The sequence below is a fragment of the Ixodes scapularis genome, unplaced genomic scaffold (genome assembly GCF_016920785.2).
Source record: "Ixodes scapularis isolate PalLabHiFi unplaced genomic scaffold, ASM1692078v2 PGA_scaffold6__148_contigs__length_123643588, whole genome shotgun sequence".
Lineage (NCBI taxonomy): Eukaryota > Metazoa > Arthropoda > Arachnida > Ixodida > Ixodidae > Ixodes > Ixodes scapularis.
In genome coordinates, this window is record NW_024609881.1 from 41202882 (window position 1) to 41222295 (window position 19414).

A 19414-nucleotide genomic window follows, 5' to 3' on the forward strand; every position below is an offset into this window, starting at 1 on the left:
CTACAGACTCTCCAGGGCAAGGAGGATCATTGAGAATGCCTTTGGCATCTTGGTGGCGAGGTGGCGCATTTTCAGACAACCAATCCAGGCTTCTGAGGAAACCCTAGAGGCCGCCGTTGTCTGGGCATGCGTTTACTTGCACAACTACTTGAGGGTGTGTGATGAGAGTGAGCAGGGACATCGCCGCTACTGCCCTCAAAACTACGCTGACCACGAGACCCTTTTGGGTGGCGTGTTGAGCGGTGGCTGGAGAGCTGATGTAGATGATGGCACTGCCCTTTCAGATTTAGGTTGCATCAGCTCGATTGCGCCTGGCGACAGGGCTAAAGCGGTGAGGGACGCCTTCAGCAGGTACTTCTGCTCTCTCGCTGGTGAAGTACCTTGGCAGTACAGTGTAGTGCTCGGGGCCTCAGCACCCAACGCTTAAAAGGACAATGCAACAAATTTAAGTTCGAAAGAATTTGCAGTTTTTAACCGCCTTATTCTTGTGAAATATTGCGATTCCATTGTGTATTAGCAAAGAAAAAAACAAGGAACATTTTGCTATTTACAGCTGCAAGTGGCGGCCATGGGAGCTATGGCATGACACCAACCTCGGTGCATTGTAATAAGTTGGCAAGGTGTGCTACTATGTGCTCAATATCTAATGCTATCTTTCATAAATATTGTTGTTTCAACATGAGTAAATGTCTAAAAAGCCTATATTATTAAAAAAAAACGGCGCTATATTCAGTTCTATGTCACTTTTTTAATTTTTCTTTTTTAAACAAACTTACGTGCAGAAGCAAAATTGGTTTTCAGCTCCTTTGCTCCAGACAGGAAAGGGAACAACTACCACAATTATTTGACCGAAATCCGAAAATTGTGACACGGCCTCTTTCACTCTTTCGGTAACATTCCCCCGTCTTTTAAACAGTGTAAATTGAATACATATATGGTCCTTGCACTGGATGCTATTATAGTTGGAAACCCTAGCGGCGTATTAAAGGGCCACTCCGCTTCATATTTGTTTTTGAAAAACCAATGCAGTCCTCTTCAGTATCACATAGGGAGACCACACGTCAAATATTACGACCTGGTTCTCTCTGCAGGTTTCATAAAGGGTCCGGCAAACTTTGCAACTCGCAAAGTTGCCGAAATTGGCTGACTTGAGCGGGCGAATTGAGGCGGCAACCAACAGCGCAGTCAAGGCTACGGCGTGGGCGTAGCCAACACTGAGCTAAACGTCATCATCATTGCCCCCTGTTTTCACTACTCCGGGGAAGCGTAATGTGTAACGTCAGCAACATTTCCTCTCGGCGCTAAGCGGTGTCCGCGTGATTGGCGCAACACGCCTGCGCAACGCGCTTCTTGGGAGCCGTCCGGCCGCCCGCCGTAACCGCCGTCTCCCACGTCACAACGGCCGTCGTCGTCTCCCCGTTTGTGATTATTGTCTCTTGCAATTTAGTCCACACTAGAGCCACTACGTGCACAGACTTATGCCGTAGTTGGGCAGACGTCGTCGAATGCTGTAGACACCAAAACTTGGTGAAGGTTGTGGTGCAGACGGCACTTGCACCTGGCACTTGCCCGCCCCAATTCCAATCCCGCCCGTTGTCGTGTAGAGGATCACGTGACATCTTGTTCCATGTGATAGCCGTGTTCTTGGCAGCCCGAGGCCAATGTTGTCAGACGGAGCCGAAGTTTCGGTTTCAATTTTTGCTCGTGTTTAAAATGAGACTTAAAAATATATATATCACACTTTTCGCGAAGAAAATGTTGTAGTGTTTTTACTAGGGCTTGTTTATGCGAAATCACTCATCATTTCGAAGTATTTAGAATTGAGCGGAGTCGCCCTTAAAAAAAAAAAAACGATGAAGTCTAATGTTAATAAGCCGTCTGCGGTATTGCTGGTCGCACATTGTACCATTTTTCCTATTCGTTTTTAATGTAAGCGATTCGTTGCTAACGTCATCCTAGATCTCAGACTAACTTTATTTTTTCGGAACCGCCTTACTGGGCTTGGCGGTGGTTGCAGAAGCCATTTCAGTGAGCAAAACCAAATTCTTGAGGCTTGTCCCAACTTTGAGTGAAGACCGGTATGTATAAAAATTGAGCACCCGCGACTTTTGCGACTAGCACAGTTAATTATGACGCAAAGAACTGGTGTTCTAGAACGCTAATTTTTTGCGTCACAATTAACTGTTACTTCTGCATCATCACAGGCGTTGTTTACCACTACAAACTGCAACTATATGTGGGTGGCAGGCCGCTGTGCAAGGGTGCGTGCTTTCTCCTCTATCTGCAGTCAGTTGCATCCGACAACGCTTGATGGACTGTCTTGGCAACTGCTTTTTGATCAAGAGGCTTGGTCAGAGGACTGATATTTTTCTATGTTGTGTGGCGTTACTTTTTTCCACGTGTGCAAATAAAGATGTAAGAAAACGAATAACTGACTTGTTCAAAGTGTTTTTATTTGAGGAATATCCCAGGTTTCCCAATTAGCGATGTATGTGTCCTCTCGTGTTAACACAGACCCCCTTTATTGTGACAACAGTTTGGGAGACAAACGGGGTTGATAGATGCATTTTTGTACCATCATTATGAATAACTTACATTATGGACACTTTGTTTTGGGAATGGGGGTGTGCATTAACGAGACATCACTGTATATCGCACGACTCTGAGTAAACAAACGTCACAAGTAGTAGCACTAATTAATTATTTTGACGCCTCCAACTTGGGACTTCAGAGCTTTGACCTGGAATGTAATCGAAAGTAGCTGGGGAAAAAATGTCACCTTGCTTGCAATAGACCAGGGGTGGCCAGGCTGACCCGGCGTAAGAGCCGCAAAGGAAACCATGAAACTTCTAAGAGCCGCCGAAAGGGGGGCGGGGGAGGGCAAAACAAACACCGCTGCCTGGTTACCCCCCCCCCCCCCCCCCTCCTTCCCCGAAAGCATAAGAAAGCAGCTAGCGGGTCACAACTGCAAGTCGGTAAAAATAACAATGAGGATGTTCCTGGTGCTTTGTGAACTTGAACATAACGTTTCTGACTAGTGGAAGCTTCGAATGAGGTCAACCCCGGCTTCCGCGACCTTCAACAAGAAACGATATGGAGGGAACATCCGTTAACTAAAGGGGACATGTATCACCGGCGAGTGACAAAGGCCGCGAGACAGAATATTTTCTCGACCCAAAGCCGAAGTGCATGCATGTTTTGACAGTTCCTTTCCTTGATGCCTTTCCCCCTAGGGTCCGGCAAACTCTCCCGAACAATGAAAGAAACAGGATCTGTGGAAACATACAAGTGAAAAGCGGTTCGAGTGTACGTATGGGGGCACAAGGCTGCCAAACCGCACGTTGTTCTTTGTTCTGAAATCCTTTCCATTTTCCTGGGGAAACGCGGAGAGGGGCGAGGGGTGGGGGGGGGGGGGGGGCTTCCTTACGATGGATTCGCGAGCCGCACGGTGACCACCAAAGAGTCACATGCGGCTCGCGAGCCGCGGTTTGGCCACCCCTGCAATAGACGTTGCAGTTCAACACACGTTTTCAGGACACAAATGTGCTGCCGAGTGAACCATTTATCACCTTATAAGTTATGAGGAATGTAAAAAAAAAACTCAAAATACAACTGGGGCATCTGACATCACGTGACATTTGTTTGGTTGTGGAAAACATTACAGAATGCTCTTGTGTTCTGTAAAGTTTTGGATTTGATTCTCGTGGCACAAAATTTGCAGCATGATACTTGCTGTAGGAAAATGCATGTATCTCGTACAACCACAATGCAGATTGCTATATGGTAATTTTTTAATCGGTGTGTTGCAACCTCGGTTGTCTGTTTGCGCCAATCAATGTCAAGGAGGCAATGTTCGCCATCACAACACTTTATTGAACATCATAATGATTTCGTAAGCGACCCATATTCATTATGCATGTTATACACCAACCAAATATAAAATCTAGGTGAAACAGCAAACCCACGAAACCCAGTTAAAAGAGAGGGCGGGAGCCAGATGCAAAGCGAGACTTTGCGACGATTCGAAGATGTGCTCGCACGGTGTGGCAGCCTAGAAACACAAAAATTGTTCAAAACTCTCAGTCTTCGTACTTTACGTTTGCCCTTAAATTTGTTATGTAGTTTATATACGCACTTACTTTTGCTATGTGCAGCCAAGATGAAGGAATATCCAGCTCGTTATGGATGGGAATTTAAAACTTTAAGTGAGACACGTGCCAAAATGACGCGCAAGAGTTGAGAACATCGCCACCAGACGTGTCATGTCCGAAAGGATCAAGTGTCGTGCCAGTCGAGCTCACACACACTATACAAGACGTTTCCAGTGCCAAGAAGGACCAAAACTTTTCGGGCATGCGACATACCGACATGGGACTCCGTCAACACCGATACCTCAGTCGGAAACTAAACCAAACAAAATGGCTACCACCCTAGTATCCCTGCGACAGCTGCCTTTACGGGGGATGTTAAAATAATTTTGGAGATAGGTTGGCGGACGTCGAAATAGTCAATACCAGATTTCTTCTTTTTTTTGTGCCACTGGCCTTTATTTTGGCTATATGAAGTAAGCAATGCGTAGGGCATTTCCTTTTTATACCAATAATTTGCAGTTCCAATACATGCCACAGTGGCCCTGAATAATATCTGATGTCATCACGCTCTGCGAAATTTTCTTCTTTCTTCTTTTTGACTCAAGGAGGTTTATGTCCAGATCTCTGAAATGCTGAAACCACCGTTTTAAGGCATGCCCTTGTAATAAATCATAGCGCAATATGCCCATTTATCTGGTCACTTCGATGTGCCCATTTAACAATTTGAACTCCCAGTAGGTATTGTGCAAAATTACAGTAGCTCTAAGTACTTGTCAGGCAGTGGCAAACAAAAGCAGGGTTATAATATGTGATGTGTATTGGTACTCTTAATGACTGGTAGGAAGTTTGAACACTCTTAATCATTTTCTCTAAACTGAACTCAGCATCAGCGTTGTACTTATTTTTTAATGGCTTCATCTTGGCTTGCTCAAACATTAGATAGGAGAGGGGCACCATATATTGGGTCTCAAACACGCGGCCGGCGCAGTCAAGCATAAGTGTAAAAAAAATTACATTAAAGGTATAACCAGCACTCTTTTCTATGGATTATGGTTGTGGAAAACGGTGACGTGGTGACGGTATCTTTAATGAGCCCAATACTTGTCAAAACCAGGAACTGGACGTAAAAAGCTTTAAAATGGCGATGATTAGTAATTGCTATACAGTTATACAACTATACATACACTTATATCGAACTCGCAAAAAACTCCACCAGTTCGATATAGCTTGCAATTCTACATGAAAGTTTGAATGAATCTGACAACAAACAAACGCGACATATTTAGAAAAGTGTTTTACTCTTGAGGGAGCGTCTGTACGTCATAAGGGACGCTCCACATAACTATTCAGTGGCCGCTTCTTCGTTTTTCGAGGTCTCACCGGCTCATCCTCTCCCCACTTCCGGACAGTCGACACGGTTGCCCAAAAGAAAAAAAAAAGCCAGCTTTCTCTGCAAGCTGGCTTTCCCAGAATGAATTGCCAACATTGGGGAAAAGCCAGCTCGCAGAGCTAAACGCCGCTCTTGGCAGTTCGATCTATCGGGAGACGCTGCAATTTTCGTTCAATGTAACCGCATGTTTCGCTATGCATTTTTATTGCAGCTACTAGTCTGTTCACAAAGAGTTTGATACAAGGGATAGCTTGATATAATCGGGTTTGACATCATAGAAAATGTGCCATTTTGATTCGAACATAATGTTTAGACAAAGAGAGCGAGAGTTACGTGGATGCCGTTTTAACTGTGTATTTGTAGGGCTCGGCGAACATAGATTAAGGGGATAACCGTCACAATATGTTGACTAAGTAACCAAGATTTGTTGATTAACTTTTTAATTCTTGATTTTACAAAGCATGTCACAATTGCGGTTTTCAAGAGTGTCATTATGAAAGGCTATTCCAAATAAAACTGTTAATGAAAGTGATGTGGCATGTGATTTAAATGAATATTTGTTTACGCCTTACCTCTACAAGCTGTGCTCCTTTAAATATTTCGTCATTGTATATTTTTCAGGATGCCTAGTGTTCAAGCTCCGTGGCCGAAAACATCATGTGGATGTCATATGGCTGTAATGTCGACCACAGCAAAAGTGAACCCCATACGACGAGAAAAAATGAACGACCGGCGAAAGCAAGAGAAATGAAGAGCCAAGCAGTAAATATAGAACCCGCCGGTTCTTGGCAATGGTCTGCAGTGAAATACAGTGTCAAGCATGCATTCCCCAACAGGCTCCCACACAGATTGCCCACAGAGAGTGGGGTTATGAAACCCTATGGGTTACCCACACAGCTCCACAGGACTTTGGTCCTACACAGCTCCTATAGGATCTCTGCAGTACCCACACAGCTCCTCTAGACCCACACAGAGTGTGCGGGGACCCATGCGGTCCCCATACCCACACAAACTCTGTGGGGACCCACACACCCAAACAAACTGTGCGGAGACCCATAGGGACCCGAACACCCACACAATTTCTGTGGGACCCACACGGTTTCACAACCCCATAGTCTGCGGGTTTTTGGAGCGGGGTTACTATTGTTTCGTTCCTCCGACTTTTCCTTACTCAGCCCTCGATCGATCAAGATTAATATATTAATAGTGATTTAAAAAAAATAATCAAATAGTACGAAGGTTGTTTCATAAAATGCTTAGATCTACTCTTGCAACATCATGGCGTCCCTTTACCTTTCATCTAACTTTAAGAAGTCTTACGAATTACAATTTTTCTATTTAGGTTCACACCAATATTTCTACGTTGACTTGACAAAAAAAAGTTTTTTAAGATTGACGGTATTTGCGGCACGGAAATATGTAGTTATAAATGTACCCATATTGCCTGAATTAAATTTACAATTCATAAATCCAACCGCTGGCCTCCCTCTTCAGCTCACCAGTGTAAACGCACTACTAAATTAATAGTTCAACCAATACCCCGTCATACATAAGAACATGGCAGTTGAACAGAACTTGATGCATGAATCAATCAAGAATTTAAAATATATCACGCACATAAAATAGCTTGTCGTGTAAAGACAATTACTGGCAATTAAACTCGCAGAGCGCCGGTGACATAACAGACACTCCACTCGCACCCAACAAGCCAAACCTTGGCAAATAAGGACTAGTTAACGCTCTGTGGTATTCGGCTTTGGACATACCGGGAGGACTTTTTACTACAGCTCACATCTACCGCCAAGAAGACAGCCATATTTTAACAAAAAAAAGAGTAATAAAAATGACTTCGAACACAGAAATAACCAATCAGAACGTCTCTCACGGTCGATTAGAATAAAAAGCACTTACAAATAGCGCTGCGCAGGGCCTTTCGGGCCGATCGCTGTGGATTACACGCTGAACTCGTCGGAGATTGCTGGCACAGAGTTCGACACGGTTCAAACTCATCGGATAGTGACTAAACGTACATTGCAAAGCAAGAATAGCTATCCCCAATGCTCAGGGGGACCTCTCCTTGTCACTCACATAAAAGAGAAGGCGGTCCGTCGTGTCTACGGCCCGTCGAAGCTAGTGGTCGCATGTATGCCCACAACTAAAGAAGATCACCGGTGTGTAGGCGCTGCCGCAAGAATATCCACGGTCTTGGCAATCCGCATGTTGAAGATCGCACTTGGCACTAAGACGAAATGTGCTGCTGGTGATCTGAACTCTAGAACCACCGTTTTTGCCGGTTCCAGTATAGGGTAGCGTGGATGGGGGAGATGCCGAGGCGCCTCGCCCGATAAAAGCAGTCTGCTAAGCAATCAAACGCACTCAGAAAACTTTGAAACAGACACCACGGTGTCCTGATATCCGCATGATTATCTTGCCACCCCTGTTCCTTGGAGAAGATAGCTATTTCTGGCACAAAATAGAAACAAAAAAATACATGCACAAATTGCGAAGCGCATCTGCCCACTTGCAGTTCGCGGATGCGCGTGTTGAAAATTGTGGAGACTAGGGTGCCTTCATGCGCGCTTCGCATAGAGTGATGCCAACTGCCTGTTTTCCTTTGCCACACCCCATTCCACCGCCTTTTTGTTCCTCTCATTGTTTCCCCGTGCGCCGGAAAGTGGCCTTTGTGTCCCTCGTTCCTCCCATCCGAGGGGGAAAATGCTAATCCTCCCTCCATGCGTTCCACAGCGCTGCTCCGTACTTGTGAGATAAGGTGCTTGTTTCCGGGAGGGTTATAAGCCCCACAGATTATCGCCGAGAATCAAAATGGCTGCTGGTTTGCCAGCGAGTGGAATTACAAAGAGTGGCATCACCCTAGCAAAGCGCGCATGAAGGCTCCCTACTGGAGACCGTCCCCACCGTCTTCCAGCCGCTACCTTATCGTGTGGCCATGGTGCACGCGATCCCACTTTCTGTGTGCGTGCGTGCGTGTGTTTCGCGGGCTCGACTCCGTCACCCCTAACCTGAGAGTGTGGAGGAAGCTAAGAAGCTGGGTGAACCAATCGCAGGTTTATTTTTAATCACGTGATCACAATCTCTCCCGTAACCACGCGCGGAGAGCGCTGCAGGTGATCACTGGTCCTGCCGGCGCGTAGCTCTCCCGGCACTGTCAGCTTAGGAATGCGCAGTGTCCTCCTTTCTTAAGGACGCCGAGTCCTCTTCGCTCACTAAGGAGAGATTTGAAGAGATTAGTGACGGCGTGGGGGAAAACGTGAGGGGAACTGTTCTTTCAATGCCCTCTCTCGCCCTTTCCCAAGCCGTTCCGAGCTCGTCGGCGCCGACCCTCCCCTACACACTTCTCTCTCTCAACTTCTTTCGTTTGTCTCTTCTGGTATTTTTTTTCAGTTTTCCAGAAACCAATGCAGTAGATATTGCTTAGACATGATAACTCTACCGCAAGAGGACGAAAAGGGACTGACAGACACGAAGATCCGAAATCAGCTCGGAGCCTAATGTCAAAATTAAAAAGAGACAATGATAAATCAAATGCGGAAAAAAGGTGCTAGACTCTAAATCAAGACCAAAATCCGGCTAGACAATCCGGCTAAACTCTAAATCAAAACCAACATTGTCTTCTGCTATCAGTGCCTTGGCGCCATGTAGGAGGCATCTGGGCTCTTATTGTGGCACCAGTAGTGCCGTAAAGTAATAGATCCGTCATTGTATAACCACATTTCAGAATAGTGTCTTGTTCGAGTCAATCACAAAAAAGTTATTCACCTGACATGAGGTGCAGTCCACAAGCACGTAGTTATTATGTTGACTCTATAATGCGGACATCGTTTTTCATTATTGTTCTTTTTTTCCAGTTGGCGGTTTTGATGAGCACATATCGCTGGCGACTCCTTAATATGCACAAAGAAGGAGCAAAACATCGCCATTAAGTTCTGTACCTTCTTATTGTCTTGTTCTCTTTGCAGAAAAGCACCTTTGACAAAATAACATAAAATCGACAAGCGCTCGAGCAATTTCAGCTTGTTGAGTAAAAACGAACACGCCTAAACCAGCCTATTCCAACATGCTTCCACTATTAAGCTAATGGTATTGTCAGACTAACACACACTGTATATGTGTGTGTTTGTGTGACATATGCCACTGTGTTCTTGAAATGACGTTGAACCAATAGTACTAACAGGAAAACAGTAACCATTATAAGCTCGTGTTTATCCAACATTGGCAAGCAAATGCTACAGAGAAGCCAACAGTGTCCATTTTATGCCAGTCCCCATAAAATATTGGAATGCCAACGGCACAGACAGGCCAACGTTGACCATTTTATTCCAGTGTTCATCCAATGTTAGCAAGCAAAGTGTACTTACTCAAAGGCCAACATAGACAATATTGGGAGCAGATTGGCTAAAGTGGACCATTATTGTGACTTTTTTGCCAATGCTCTTCCAATATTGGCCAAACACCTAGCGCTGCCTGGGATCTTCGTCCCTTCGAATGCAAAGAGTTTGATCAACCCTCCTAACAAGATTGGTGATGATGTGGATAACTAAATCACACATCAATGATGTCGTACTCGCTCTAACAGTGTTGCGCAGTGAATGACCAACATTGTTTGCTCAAAGATGACATCGGCACTGTTTCCGTGTTTTACTTTCAAAGGAGAATGCCGGTCTCCAAGTTTTACCACTACTGTTAATGGTACAATTTAGCACATCGCACGAACGTTGCAGGTTAGACAAAAACCTTTGAAGTCTAAAATGAAACGAAAAAAGCTATCGCTTGCTAGTGCTAACAGTGTCGCGCAATGCACGGATTGCAACGCGCCCATGACAACTTATCGACCACAATGCTTCTGTTGCTGCCCGTCGTCATGACAAAGTTGAGTCGATGCGACCAACGTTCAAATTATTACCACTACCATCACACACTTTTTAAGCGGTCAGAGCGCTGCGTGTAAGGAGGACAGCTCGCTGACGATGTACGAAGGGCGCTTTGTTTACTTCGTTAAGTTCTTGGCAGACTGTTAGAGAGCGGATGTGTTCAAATTCGTCAACGAGGGTGTTTCATACATGGAGTTAGGGGATGCCTGATTTCTATATTTTGTCTGCAACAGTAAAGGTCCCGTAAGGGCCCAGGCAGGTGAGGACATATCACAGAGGAAAGGCCATAATTATATAAAAAAGTGACACATCTTCCATACGACATGGCACCAAGAACAAATAATAATAAATTTCATCGGGCAGTCTGTAAATGTACTACTTTACTCTCTGATAAAATGTTTTCGGGCAATGGGCTAAGGGCATCTTTAGGTACGCAAAACCATACGCCGATGGTTCTTGAAAAAAAAAAAGATCTCTTAAAAATGTTATTGTTTCGGCGGTATAGATGTAGCTGCCTACCGTGATTAAACCGCGTAGTCTGATGTTATAGAAGTGTTAAAAACACTGAAATAAAAAAGTCAAATGAAACACGCATTAAAAAAATTGGAAGCAATAAAACATTTTAGCTTCATATTCTTACGAATGACCATTATTAAGGCGACCAATGACATCAGAAAACTAAGCGTTTATGGGGCAAACTTGTGCCCAAAACAAAATAAACAATGCTAGCGTCGCAGGCGTCGATGGCGGCGTTACAGCAGGTCCGAATGCTGGGGCGAGACTGACTCCGTACTGCGCGGCGGGGTTTCTTTTGAGCGGGAGCCCAGGACATTTTACCTCGTTCGCTCCGGTAGCATACAAGCTGGTCATGAACAAGCTACGCGGCCCCTCAGCGTTCTAGAGCCTATGCTTACATAGAGAAAGAAAAAACGAACGGCAAGCGATGACATGATCAATACCACGGCCGTCTGCGTGCGAGCCAAGGGCGCTGCTTACTTGGCTATCTGGGCACGCGGCATTACTCCCCACTCCAAGTGCGCATCGCACCGATGCAATACAAAACAAACAAGGTCAGTCAGTGGTGCGGACAGCTTGACGGAGACTCGAACAAACCGTCTGTAGTAGGCACAGAATCCGAGATATCTTTTTATGGACTTCATGCCACATGGCGTCTAAATATGGCTACAGAGCGCGGCTTCTTGGGGTCAGTGCGAACACCCTCATGGCTCATGACTTGGCCAAGGAGCTTTCGTTCACCATAGGTGAACCGACATTTTGTTGATTTGAATGACAGGCTGGCGGTCCTGATGGCTTGATGCATGGCCCGATGTCATCTCAGGAGTTTATTTGAAATGACGTGAAAATACTACAAGATCATCGACGTAGACGAGGCAGCTCTGCCATTTTAGGTCTGCCAGTACGGTGTCTATGACACACTAGAAGGTGGTTGGTGCTATACAAAGTCCGAACGGCATTACTTTGAACTCGTACAATCCGTCGGGCGTGACGAAGGCAGGTTTCTCGTGTTCGCGTTCGTCATCCTCGATCTGAAGGTGTCTTCAGGTCCATCGACGAAAAATATCGGTAGTGGTGCAGCCGGTCTAAAGTATCGTCAATATGGGAAGCGGGAAGACGTCCGTTTTAGTGACAGCGTTCAGTCGACGACAGCGCACGCAGAACCTCAGGGTCCCGTCCTGCAGCAGTGCTCTTTCAGTAGCCGGAAGCTTCGGGTCAATGTCAAATTCTCAACGCGGCATTCTCTTGTGCTGGGTTCAAGTCGGCTCGTCCGAAAGTTCAGTGATCGCGGCTGAGTTCCAGAGTAAGTCAATGTGGCCCACGGCGATATCTTTTGTCAGGTATCGCCGTGGAAACGACACTGATTCCTCTTTCTAGAACTGAACCCCAGGCAGCACACCAGCGTTGGACCCCCATTGGCCCAATGTTGGCAAAAAATGGTTCCAATATTGGTCTGACGTTGACATTTTCGAAAACGCCACCCGATCCAATGGCGGTCCAACATTGGTGCCAATGTTGAACCACTGGTTTGCCAACGTTCTAGCCCATGTTGGACCAACGTGGTTTGCGCATTTTATCCAATATTGGCATAAGATGTTTGACCGTTGGCTGAACCAACATCGGCATCCAGCGCCTTACACACTGGCTCTTCCAATATTGGCTATTCCTATATTGGCATCCAGTCTAATACACTGGCTATTTTTTTGCATCCATTGGCTATGCCATTCTTGGATGCCATTTTTCACCCAGTGCTGCAACCTTGCAGCACTGGGTGAAAAATGGCATCTAAGAATGGCATAGCCAATGGATGCAAAAAATAGCCAGTGTATTAGACTGCATCAGAAAGAAAACAGTACTAGCTGTTTTCTTTCTGATAATACCAATCTAATAAATGCAGCAAATTTACTGTATGTGGACACTTTAGAAATCATTAAAGCATGCAAATGAATTATTCAAAACGTTTCAGAGTTCATAATTTATTTAAATCAAATAAAAAGATAAAAAAATTGCGTAACCAGGGCGACCTAGGCAGGGTCAGCAGCAGGCTCTGCAGGAGGCTGGGCGGAGGGCTCGGCGGAGAGCTGGGCGGAAGGTTCGGCAATCATTGCCGCAAACCTCCTTTTTCTTCCACCGCCCCGGTCCACAGACCCGGGCAGCCACTTGCCGATGACGGCCAGGGCCGTCGTCCTATCCACGGCTTGCTTCTCGCAAATGGCATCTGCAAGCAGACACCTAACTTTCAAGACAAAATTGACAACTACTTCTAATTCGTCAGTTACAGCTTCAGAATTCAGCGACTCAACCCCAACGCAATTCTTAATATCAACTCTTTCAGTATTACAGATGTACCCAGCAAACTAGTGACTTCTCGCAGGGATTTTTTGTTCTCTCCGCTCGAGTGTATGTCCTGATGGTATACCCTTTTCTTCTGGATACTTCTTGCAGTGCTGCAAGATTGGAGCAGTAGCATTGCCACTGAATTATTCAAAGTCCACGCTAGGCTTAGTAGTCGCCGGGAGGTATATGCAGGACGAGATCTGCTCCTTTTCATTGTCTACTAGACCCCGATTCAAGTTGTCTAAAAATTGTGGCGGCATCAGTGGGACAATGTGAAAATACTGTGGTTATCACCACTGGAGTGGTACGCTGCGTGGCAGGCTCAAATAAACTTCGAGGCCACCCGACTGGAGTTTGCTTGCTTCTCTGCTGTCTGTAGTCATTTACTTACTTAAATCATGTTTTCAAAGCAATATTCTTCCACATGCAGAACGAGTTGTCATGAAATGGGTCCTGTTTATGCTTCAAAACAGCTCACTGACATTGATATGCTTGGTAGAAGAGCGTGTTGGTTTAAGTCATGGATGAAGAAAGAATAAACAATTAAAACAGGGACAACACAACCACATCTTTCAACTAGCAACAGACGAGTAAACTTTCAACAGCGAGCAGCCGACTATACCCAGTAGGAGTAGGGGAGAGAAGGAAAGATAAAACACGCGAGTTTTGCAAGTCAGGGTGGTAGGGTTATCTCGGATTTTAAAAATTCAACTTCAGTTTTCGTCAGCAGGAGGGAAGGGTTGGACACATTGTTTTTTGCTGTGGTCATGGCGAATGATTCTATGATTTCCCTGCCAAATCTGCTGTCATGCCCCCCAAGGATTTTTGTGTCATCAAAGAGGGGATGACAACGCAAACACGAACGGGCATGTATGGCTATGGGATGATAAGAATCTGGAGAGGCCTTAGAAACTTCGTTGTGATGTTCGCGGAGTCTGTGATTGGTGCATCTGCCGGTCTGTCCTATGTATTGATGGCCACAGCTCAAGGGGATGGAGTAAACTTTCTTCTCTTTGCATGGAATGAATTTCTTTTCGTGTTTGACGGTGCAGCCAATTGGAATCCGGTTGTTATTCACTTGTTGACACAGTTGTTTAAGACGCATGCGGCATGAGAAGACAATGGAAAGGATGATTCGCGGGCCTGATCGCCAGTCACCAGCCACAAAAAAGAAAGCCCGATTCGCCGTCATTCCTCACGTACACAATTCAGCCCACCGAATAAAATCCCTTGCCTCAAAGTTCGACACGAATGTTGTCTTCTCGTGCCGCATGCGTCTTAAACTCTGTCACCAAGTGAACAACAACCGGATTCCGATTGGATGCACTGTCAAACACGAAAAGAAATTCATCCCATGCAAAGAGAAGAAAGTTTACTCCATCCCCTTGAGCTGTGGCCATCAATACATAGGACAGACCGGCAGATGCACAATCACAGACTCCGCGAACATCACAACGAAGTTTTTAAGGCCTCTCCAGATTCATATCGTCCCATAGTCATACATTCCCGTTCGTGTTTGCATTGTCATCCCCTCTTTGATGACACAAAAATCCTTGGGGGGCATGACAGCAGATTCGGCAGGGAAATCATAGAATCATTCGCCATGACCACAGCAAAAAACAACGTGTCAAACCCTTCCCTCCTGCTGACGAAAACCGAGGTTGAATTTTTAAAATCCGAGATAACGCTACCACCCTGACTTGCAAAACTCGCGTGTTTTATCTTTCCTTCTCTCCCCTACTCCTACTGGGTATAGTCGGCTGCTCGCTGTTGAAAGTTTACTCGTCTGTTGCTAGTTGAAAGATGTGGTTGTGTTGTCCCTGTTTTAATTGTTTATTCTTTCTTCATCCATGACATTTATATAGGGTCATTTGCGGTGCCATTACATTAATATTGCTGGCCTAGTGACCAAGTTGTAAATAGCAGTAAGACTTTTTACTATAATGAGAAATAGCACACAAAGTGCAAGGTATGAGCTACGAGCACGAGTCACCAGGACGCGTGTTTGGTATAATGCCTGCAACGAATCCAAGAAGAGGTTGGCACATAGCACATACAAAACATGACGTGCCAGCGACCATTTTAATAAAAAAGATAGTCTTCGAACTAAGCCCTTATCCTGGAAAAAAAAAAAGGGTCCGTGCCATAGCGAACTATTTTTTTGACACAAGATTGAGACACTCAAAACAGGTGCATAATGCTTCGAGTCCACTATGTCATTGAATACTTAAGCTGTAATGACTATAGCAAAGCACACTGCCTGCCACTAGCAGTAAATGATGAATTAAGTTTGCAGATCAAAATTTAGAAATATATTACCAATTGCAACTCTGCACAGCTGCATGCTGTTAAATGGCCTCTTCCCCTTCCGCCCGTACAGTGAAAATAGGACTTGGACAGAGTGGCCCATTAAACCTTTCATGACGTTTGCTGTCGTTTCCAGCAGTGTTCTCCCTCCAATTCTGAGGAGCTGCTCCTTCTGCAAAACATGAAAAATGACAAAAGAAGCTAACATTAGTACATTAATCATACACCTTTGCATGTCTTCAAATCCATATCCCAGCACGAATTTTCCACAGGCCAGCACCCACATGTGGGTGGCTTCGGAAAGCAAACGAAGTATGTGTCTTAAAACACAAGTTCCAAATAGACGATTTGCAATTTTCCCAAGCGCCCAGGTCCGCGCGCGAGGAATTGTGGGGAGAGGTTGTCCCTCGCCTGGCCACTGTGCCTTGGGATGGCATTGCCTTGTCTCCTCTTAATCCTGTGTTTTTCGATTCCATTACCTATTTTTTATCTATTCCAGCGTATTTTTTATTGCGTGTGTTCCTATTCTCTTCTGCACGCAATATTTCTGTTATATATACAGTATTTGTGTCTTCGTTGCCTTTTTCGACGGGAGTGCCAACGGACAACACGCTGCTCGCGTGTCGTTACCCGGGTGAGTACTACCGTTGCTACAGATTCCTATCGCGCTGTTAGCTGTTCATTTTGGTTCATTTAACCCGCGTACATGTCATAGGGGTAGGCAGAACTTTGAATCAACAATTGCGACGTTAGAGCCGCTAGTGTCTTGTAATACGCAGACGGGTTGGTGAACTGCAAAAGATGAATGGTCGTTTTTATGAGTTTTCCTATTAAAATATTTCAGTTGATAGTCAGCGCTTGTCCAGAGTGTTTCTTCATCGCCCGCGTCTGTTGTTCGCGCCGTGTCCCAAGATGTTGATTCAGAGCTCTGCCTACCCCTACGACATGTGCGCGGGTGTTCACAAACAGCTCCTCTCGACCGCACGCACGCAGGTCAAATTAACCAAAATGAACAGCTAACAACTCGATGGGAATCGGTAGCAACGGTAGAACTCACCCGGGGACGACGTGCGAAGCGGCGTGTTGTTCGTCGGCACTCCCGTCGAAAAAGGCAAAATAAAGACGTGAATACTATATATATACAAGTATCATGCGCAGAATAGAATAGAAACACTTAAAAGCAATAACAAATACACTGGAATAGATAAAAATAGGTAATGGAATCGAAAAACAGAATTAAGAGGAGACAAGCGACAAGGTAATGCGATCTCAAGGCAGAGTGGCCAGGCGAGGGACAGCCTCTCCCACAATTCCCCGCGCGCGGGCCACGGCCCTTGGGAAAATTGCAATGTTAGTAGTGGGCACTTGTTAGGAAATGGGGGCTTACTCGGTATTTTACAGTAGATACAACTTTGGCTGTAGCCACTGCAGCGCTGATGAAAACCTTGCAGAATCTCCAATCCGGAACATGTTAGTTGTGCAAAGCACATCATCGAAAACCAGGCTGAATGTCGAAATCCGGAACACACTCAGTCGCTCTCGGCGAGTACAAGCACAGGATCGAAGCTGTCGAAGTGTGTGCTTCCATAGTTCCCGTGACATCCTGTCTTCACAATAAACGAGATTTGCGCATGCTTTCCTTCTTGTCAGCACATCCTCCACTTGCATTTTTGAGGGGGCCTGGCAATTCTGGGCTGCTGTCCGGCTTTCTTTTTATATGACGGCTTTGTTGCTGCACGCGGCATGCACCACTGTGGCATCCTGTTGCTTCCTTCGTATATTGTGGATGTGTTAAATGCGTACAGGAGAAAAACAACGTTTTTGAAGCTCAAGTTGGGGGTGCATAATTATGCAAGTGCATTGAGTATGCAAGTAAATATGGTAGACTAGTACTGTAAATATGGTAGAGTACTCTCCACCAATCATTTGTCATTAAAAAAAAATGCTTTCTTCCCCCATTCACTGCTCCTCAGTAGCTGCAATCTTGGTTTTAACCGCTTGGACAGATAAAGCGCCCATACCAAGTTTAAAAGGCAACTCCGCTTCATTTTTGATATTTAGAAAACTATGCAGCCCTCTTCAACATCATATAGGAAGACCTCATGTCAAATATTACGATCTAATTCCGTCTATATATTTAATAAACTGGCCAGCGAACTTTCAAATAAGCCAAGTCGCCAAAATCTGCCAACTCTAGCGTGCGACGTGAGGCGCAATCGTCAGCGCAGTCAATACGACGGAGTTGGAGCACCCAACGATAAGCCACTACGTCAGAGGCATGTCTACGTCATTCTCACGTTTTGTTTGTTTTTACTTCTCGGAGCGAAATTGAACGATGACGTCATGAGTTTCTCCTCCCGGTGTTGGCTCGACGGCGTCCACGTGATCACCGTAACGCGGATGCACTAGTTTGCGCTTCCCGGCGCACTTATCGGTCCGTTTCTCTGCCTCCCCTTCTCCTCTTTCGTCTTCTCCCTCTCCCCCGGGCCGTCACCATCCACGCCATCCGAAGCGACCTGTCCACGTCGCGTGTCCTGTTCCTCGCCCCCACGAACGGCACAAGACCACGTGGTTCGACGTGACGTGGCCATGACTCTGATGACCCGGCCGCGGCCAATGTTGCCTGATGCAACCAAAGTTCCGGTTTCAGCTGATGTTTAAATTAAGATTACACAAATATTATTTCACATTTCGCATATTCGAAGACTTAGAGCTGTTTAGTAGTGCTTTGTGAAATGGAATCACATGTAAGCCTAAATTTTTCGGAATTGAGCGGAGTTGCCCTTTAACCATTTCTTCAGCAGAAGAGGGGTGGGCGCTTCCTCAGTATTGTACAGTAGGTGGACAATTTAAAAATCAAAGATAGTGTGTAACAGCGCATAGCAATACAAGATAGGGATAGAGAGAATCAAGATGTTGTTATTACCAAGACTGTGGCTACAGCCTCGTCGTGAATGGCTGCCTCCGCTGCTTCCAGCTCCTCCAGGGTGCTGGCTGGCAGCCTCGGAAGTTCCCGTGGAAGAATCGCAGCCGTCGGGATCGGTGCAGCTTGCCCCGTTGGCACCTCTAGAGCTGCTATTTGGTCCGACAGCTGCTGGACATCCAGCCTCAGCTGCATAGTCTCGTGCTGCATCTCACGGTTCTGGTGGCGGAGTTCCACTAGCAGGTGGATGATCCGCAGCTGGGCACCTGAAACACAAGCAAATATTTCCTTGTGAGATGCCAGCGCTCAGTGCCCTTTGCCCACGAAAATATAAAAAGTAAAGCCCTGCCAAGCATGGTGCGACAATGCAGCGCAGCTAATACGAAAAAAATGGGCTGCTGTAATTTTCGTATAAAGCACATCACAAGGGAGCTTCGGGGCAGCGCAGTGGACAATGGTCAAGTGGTTCAAACAGCAGAAATCAAGCACTGATTTAAGGGGGGACACGGCTCCTTGAAACGAAAGAAAAAATGAAAAAAAGAATCACATTTTTGAAACTATGTTTTTTAACATCTACAGGTATTTTCGCATCTTTTCTCTAAGTATTATTGCAAAATATGCCCTATTTATTTTGGAGTATTGATTTGAAGTATCTAAACGGAGATGCTTCCTCCCAAACAAGCAAAAAAAATGGTACGATTTGACCGCCTTTAGCTCGAGAACAACGCGATAGAAGGGAGACATCTTGGTCTCATTTGAAAGCTCCGTTCCCGCTCTTTCTTCTCCCGCCATTCACGATGCTAGACGGCGATTGGCCGCTGAGAACGAAGCACAAATAAAAAAAGTGGAAGCCGTTTACAAATCCCTGTAACGCCGAATTGGAGCGCAGCTCTTGAGGAGGAGGAGTGAAGGGTACTGAGGGGAGGGTAGACCCCTCCTCCTCCCCTCATTCTTTAATATG

At 45.6% G+C, this 19414-nt stretch overlaps 1 protein-coding gene across 1 annotated transcript; it reads right to left on the reverse strand.

Moving 5' to 3' along the window:
* Positions 1 to 103: 103 nt before the first annotated feature.
* LOC115323642 lies at positions 104 to 18812 on the reverse strand. Its single transcript, XM_042294745.1, has 4 exons — positions 18457 to 18812; positions 15543 to 15702; positions 12926 to 13104; positions 104 to 277 (listed from the first exon to the last, which is right to left on the reverse strand). Exons 1-4 carry the CDS (start codon positions 18661 to 18663, stop codon positions 104 to 106), a joined length of 720 nt encoding a protein of 239 aa, XP_042150679.1. The 5' UTR covers positions 18664 to 18812.
* Positions 18813 to 19414: the final 602 nt, after the last annotated feature.

What these genes read in the sequence shown, in the direction of transcription:
- LOC115323642 (XM_042294745.1), bottom strand. Translation starts at nt 18,663, where the DNA reads ATGCAGCACGAGACTATGCAGCTGAGGCTGGATGTCCAGCAGCTGTCG. An exon ending in AGGCTGTAGCCACAGTCTTG is followed by an intron (nt 15,703 to 18,456) that starts GTAATAACAACA and finishes CATGTTTTGCAG; the next exon opens with AAGGAGCAGCTCCTCAGAAT. An exon ending in GCTGTGCAGAGTTGCAATTG is followed by an intron (nt 13,105 to 15,542) that starts GTAATATATTTC and finishes GTCTGCTTGCAG; the next exon opens with ATGCCATTTGCGAGAAGCAA.